This window comes from Anser brachyrhynchus (genome assembly GCF_964034855.1).
Source record: "Anser brachyrhynchus genome assembly, contig: SCAFFOLD_145, whole genome shotgun sequence".
In the NCBI taxonomy this organism is placed as follows: domain Eukaryota; kingdom Metazoa; phylum Chordata; class Aves; order Anseriformes; family Anatidae; genus Anser; species Anser brachyrhynchus.
In genome coordinates this window covers 333,561-339,750 of record NW_027663621.1, presented here as the reverse complement: position 1 = coordinate 339,750, position 6,190 = coordinate 333,561, and the positions used below count along the sequence as shown (strand labels likewise).

The following is a 6,190-nucleotide window of genomic DNA, read 5'->3' as shown; positions in this document are numbered from 1 at the left end:
GGGGCGTTCTGCAGGGCTCCATTTCAGGATCAGTCCTCTTCAATGTTTGCATAAGCGATTTGGATGAAGGACTTGCAGAGTTTTTGAGCAAAGTCACGGGCGATGCCGAACTGGATGGAGCTGTTGACTCCATCGAGGGTGGGAAGGCCTTGCAGAGAGACCTGGACAAAGGAAGGAGCTGGGCAATCACCAATGGTGTGAAGTTTAAGAAGAGCAAGTGCCAGGTCCTGCACCTGGGAAGGGGCAATGCTGGTTACACGTACAGACGGGGGGACGAGATGCTGGAGAGCAGCCTCACAGAGAGGGATCTGGGGGTTGTGGTCAGCAGCAAGCTGAACAGGAGTCGGTGCGGCCTCACCTTGAGCACTGCGTGCAGTTCTGGGTGCCACGGTAGAAGAATAATGTAGAACTGTTAGAGAGTGTCCAAAGGAGGGCAACAGAGATGGTGAAGGGCCTAGAGGGGAAGGCGTATGAGGGGCAGCTAAAGTCACTTGGATTGTTGAGCCCTGAGGAGACCTCATGGCGGCCTACAACCTCCTCACAAGGGGAGCGGAGGGGCAGGCGCTGATCTCTTTGCTCTGGTGACCAGCGATAGGACCCGAGGGAACGGCTTGAAGCTGTGACTCAGGAGTTTGGGGCTGGATATCAGGAAAATGTTCTTTACCCAGAGGGCGGCTGCCACTGGAGCAGGCTCCCCCAGCAAGCGGTCACGGCACTGAGCCGGCCAGAATTCAAGAAGCGTTTGTGAGGAAACAAACACTTCCCTCACTGCCCAGGGAAGTGAGCACGCAGCTGGCTGGTGGTGCTTAGTTTCTGGCTGTGGTAAATGAGGAAGGTTCTGGCCGTGGCCCTAGGAAACAGAGGCCAGAGAAACTGCAGGACATCCAGCATGAGATCCAGGACATCTCCACCACAGAGTGCCCGTGCCCCTCAGTGGCAGCTCCTGTCCCCAGGCCATCACAATGTCCTGGCCCAGACAGAGGAGGCTGCCCTGAGCAGATGCCTGCAGAAAGAGCTTTCTCTTCCTCACTTAGTCCTCCCTGCAGGCCCAGGAAGGCTCCCGCCTGTGGACTTTCAAAGAGGGTGTCCTGAAACACACTCCAGTCTCACGTGCCTTTGTCTTCTAGCTCCTCACAGCCTCCCCTGGTGTTGCGGAGCCCTTGTCGGCCTGTGAGCTGCTCGGGTTCACCTTTGGGCCACTCCATCAGATGGTCACACGCTCTGTGAGGATCCCCTCTCTGCCCACACAGACTCACACATCACCCCCGGAGATCCCCTGACTTCTGGCAGCTCCGGGTCCCTGCCCGGGTTGGCATCTGCCACGAAATGATTTTCTGCTGGTATCTTTATCTCTGCAAAGTCCCTGCTTCCTTAGGCATATTAAATACGCAGGTAAAAGGGAAACAAAATAAAAAATAATCATGAAATAAAAAATTGTATTGTAGACATGAAAGATTAGGAAGAAGTTGGATGAGTAATATTGTTTAATTGCAATTAATAGTCATGGGTATAACAACATCGGTATAACAACAACAACAAAGCAAAAGTAAAAGAAAGAAAGGAAAGGGAAAAAAAGAACAACAGTTGTAGTCCTAGGCTGTAGAAAGCGAGGAGACTGAGAGCCTTGAGCTAGCAAAAGCAAAGGAGGTAAGGGCTGAAAACCAGGAAACGAGGAAAAGAGCTGAAGAAAGATTCCAGACTGACCCAGAGTAACCTTTTGCTCACTGAAGGTCATTAATACATTAAAAAAGCACACCCATCAAAACAGAAATGTTTGGAAATGTGGGATTTGGTATCCCCCCCACTGATCCTCTCTGACGTGAGTGCTCAATGGAGATCAGTTAGGTGAGCTGAAACAAGCAATCGGAAGTAGCCAGAGAAAGAGTTTCACAAATCAGCTCTGCATAAAAAACGGTGCTTCGAGTCGGAGGCGTACTTGCTTTCTGAAAGACTGCCAAGCGCCTGATTCTGCAGAATTAACTAATAATTAATGAATTATTATGACCTTTGTGTGGATTACGACTCTGTAGGCTTACTGGCCAGGCACACCGGCCACCAACCTATGGATAACACAGTTAATGCTGGGCTGTGCCTGACCTCCTGGGCATCATAAGGGGACGAGGGGCACCTTAGTGATCCTGAAATATTGGATCACAAAGGGTACTCGAATATTTTCTGGAGGGCTTCCTTGAGCTTCTTGTTCCTCATGCTGTAGATGAGGGGGTTCACAGCTGGAGGCAGCACTACGTACAGCACAGTCAGAAACAGATCCAGGGCTGGGGAGGAGATGGAGGGGGGCTTCAGGTAGGCAAACATTGAGGTGGCCACAAAAAGGGAGACCACGGCCAGGTGAGGGAGGCACGTGGAGAAGGCTTTGTGCCGGCCCTGCTCGGAGGGCATCCTCAGCACGGCCCTGAGGATCTGCACGTAGGACAGCACGATGAAAACAAAACACCCAAAGGCTAAACAGCCACTAAGGGCAATGAGCCCAACTTCCCTGTGATAGCCTGAATCTGAGCAGGAGAGCTTGAGGAGCTGGGGGATTTCACAGAAGAACTGGTCCAGGACATTGCCTTGGCAGAGGGGCAGTGAAAATGTGCTGGCCGTGTGCAGGACAGCATTGAGAAAGCCACTGCCCCAGGCAGCTGCTGCCATCTGGGCACAAGCTCTGCTGCTCAGGAGGCTCCCATAGTGCAGGGGCTTGCAGATGGCAATGTAGCGGTCGTAGGCCATGACGGCGAGAAGGGAATACTCTCCCCCAAGCAAGAAGACTGAAAAGAAGATCTGAGCAGCACATCCTGCGTAGGAGATGGCCCTGGTGTCCCAGAGGGAGTTGGCCATGGCTTTTGGGAGGATGGTGGAGATGGATCCCAGGTCGAGGAGGGCGAGGTTGAGGAGGAAGAAGTACATGGGGGTGTGGAGGCGGTGGTCGCAGGCTACGGCGGTGACGATGAGGCCGTTACCCAGGAGGGCAGCCAGGTAGATGCCCAGGAAGAGCCCAAAGTGCAGGAGCTGCAGCTCCCGTGTGTCTGCGAATGCCAGCAGGAGGAACTCGGTGATGGAGCTGCTGTTGGGCATTTGGTTTCTCTGGGAATGGGCGAGCTGTCCAAGGAGGAAATGATAATGACAAGTTAAGGAGAGACTTCTCTGATGAAAACCCGTGCCGTTTTTTTGGAAATCCCATGCCTGGAGATGAAAGAGGAAGAAGCCATCCCATTCACCAGCCCTGCAGACACAGTGCTTTTCTATTTGAGAAGTGGACTTTTGCCCTGAATTCTCATCAGGACACCTCCAGGGCAAGTCAGTGTCAGAACGGAAGCTGATCCACACCCAGCAGCCCACCCCAGGGAGCAAAAGCACACACCAGAGGTGGCAAACCAAGGATGGATACTGCAGTGCTCCCAATAATTCAGCCAGGAGAAGGGCGTGCAGCAAAGCCCTTTCCTCGCCCAGCTATGCTCACCACCTCGCAGTGACACTGAAGGACGGAGGCTTTTAGCCTCGTGGCTGTGTGCCATGCTGCAGGAGACAGGCACCTCTCCTCTCGTGGAGGTCCAACCACAGAGGAGACGGCTCCAGACCTGGGGTCTTCTGGGCAGCAGGGGAGAGCGGGGCTTGCTCCAGGGAGGAAATGTGCCCTGCAGGGGATGGCAGAGAGGTGCCCAAGCCCCACTCACGCTGCGTTTCTGGGAACAGCTCCCTCTCCCTCCCTGCCCGTGTCTCTGCTACCTGGAGCTGGCCCTGCCGGGAGCTGTTGCTCCGTCCCTGTGTCTGCTCCCTGCACAGGTTCACAGAGCTCACCGCAAACACTTTGTGCTCCTCTCTGCCCTGCAGACACATCCTGGAAGCAGAGGCACCGCCCAGGGGCATCTCTGTCTGTTCACATCCTTTTCCTCCACAGCAGAGAAACCATGAGCACCCTCCTGACAGATCTCCTATGATGCGGGATACGCCAGCTTTAAACTGTCCCACCAGGATATTCATCCACATGATCCTGCAGACCGAGACTTGCCATGTCAAGGGTTGTGTAGATTTCTCCTCCAGCCAGCTGTCAGCATCCCTCCATGCCCCAGTGATGCTGACCGCTGTTTTCATGCCTTTCTCCTCTTGGTGTGTGCAGGAAAATCCTCCTTGCAGTGCAGCAAGAGGTCGGCCGTGCCCGCTGCTGTGCGGGTTTCTCCTACAATGAGCTCTAAGTTGGATTCCACATTCAGAAAGCTTTTAATCGCTTTCTGTCTCACATCTCCTCACCACGTGCAGGCAGTGCCCCCAGCCCTGCTGTGCCTTGCAGAGGAGCTGCTCCTGGGCAGAGCTGTCTGTCTGCAGACACGGCCTCCCTTCCTTTGCCCCTCTGGGCTCCCTCGAGATGTCCACAGGGCTCCTGGGGAACCTCCTTGGAAACAAGACAAAGTAATCGCACGTGTTCCCTCCCTCAGCTGGGGAAAGAGACTGCTTTCCAACAGTGTTAGGGCTTACATCACTCAAATAGTTTCATTCAAGAGTCATCTTTCCTTGCCCCGTCCTGCACAGGGCATCCAGAAAGTGACAGGAGAGACCACCTCGACCTCTGCCAAGGGAAGGCATTCAGCTCCATCAGCTGAGGCATCTCATCCTAGGTTTGCAGTCCTGAGGCTGGAAGGGTACTCAGCTCCCTCCTCTGCACCCCACAGACCCACAGGAGGTGGGATTCCTTCTGGCTGAGTTCAGGTGTGCACAAAAGAGGCACTCGTGTGAGCTCCTTGTCTCAGCTCCCTGAGATGCAAACACCCGCTGACATTCGGGGTTCCAGACGTGGTCCCAGGTGTGTGCAGGTACCTGGGGGTACCTGGTGCAGGTATCTGAGGCCATCAGTTTTAAGTATCGAGCAGATTTCTTCTGGACAACCTACAAATGGTAGGCGACGTCCATTCACTTTTAGGACAAGTGAACCTGTCCATTTTGTTGTGATTTTGTGTAGCCCAAGCCGGTTTTCAGCTGACCGTATGGAGTCATTCCCAAAAGGGAGATACAAGCTTCCCCTGGTTCCATCAGCTGCATTTGCTAGATAACCTCTGACTGCAGTGACGGTGCTCTCATAAACATCCCCACGCTGCCTGATCCAGCTCAGGGCAGTTACTCCTTCAACTGGACAAATACAGGCCGTATGAGATGCAGGATGTGAGATGCCAGTGCTCTCACACAGAGCTCCGTGTGGCTCGCCGGGACAGCACCGGTCCCATCCACAAAATCCTTCTCCACTCACGTGTGGCAGAACCCAGCCAACCTTTTTCACCTCTGCTGCTCCCAGTTCCATTTAGATCGGAAATGCAGATGTGCAGTGTGCCCTTAAACAAAATGTCCTGGGAACACAGTGTCTCCATTCAAAGAGTGGGGAGGAAATGCATTTTTGGTAATGGCTAGATGAATTTATATTTCCATACAAGGGAAGTGCCAAAGACTCATCATATTGCTGGCCCGTGCCCTTGGCCTAGGAAACCAGTCACGGGAATGTATAGACAACCCTCAAACTTTTGAAAATGAAGACCTCTTACATACTTCTTACATCAAGGACAATTTATCTATTTATTTATTTTTTTATGATTCAGGTTTTGCCTAAAATCCTTATTCAGGCGTTGATTCTGTTGCCCACCCAGAGGTGGCTACTGCTGCCAGGATCCCGAGGAGCAGCCGAAACCCAATGTGTGACATGGAAATGTGACCCAGGCCATTCAGGAGTCCTTCTGGAGCAGGAGCTGGTGGGCAGGCAGAGGGTGGCAAGGCATCTCAGTGGAAACAACTGTTTTTTCTGCATTGACTAGAGAAGGAAATCGGGGCAATTGCACCCAAGGCGTCCAATGCTAGAGGAGATCCCTCTCATGCCTGCCTTCACCTACAGCTGTGCTGCCTGTCATTTACCCTGCAGGGAATGAAAAAGGAGAGGGTCTAAATGTTTGAGACTCTGCCTGAAGATACTCCTGATAGGCAGATATGTTGAGATTAATGCTGATTTGGCTGATCAAAATAGAGCATATTATTCACTTGGCTGCTTTGCTTCCCTGTATGATTCGCAGAAGTTCCCGACTTCCGTGGGTGTGCAAAGAGTGGATATGGGCAGAGTCCAGGGCGTGGAGTGCCTGTGCTTGACCCAAAAATGTGTTTTCTGTTCTGTTTCTGCTCCATGACTATCCACGGTGGAAACTGGATTTCAGTG

The 6,190-nt window shown here is 52.9% G+C and overlaps 1 protein-coding gene across 1 annotated transcript; it reads right to left on the bottom strand.

The window, feature by feature from the left end:
* Positions 1-2,118: 2,118 nt before the first annotated feature.
* Positions 2,119-3,078, bottom strand: LOC308187145 (olfactory receptor 14C36-like; the record flags this gene model as incomplete). Its single annotated transcript, XM_080609299.1, has 1 exon — positions 2,119-3,078. The coding sequence occupies one exon, from the start codon at positions 3,076-3,078 to the stop codon at positions 2,152-2,154; it is 927 nt and encodes a 308-aa protein (XP_080465425.1). The 3' UTR covers positions 2,119-2,151.
* Positions 3,079-6,190: the final 3,112 nt, after the last annotated feature.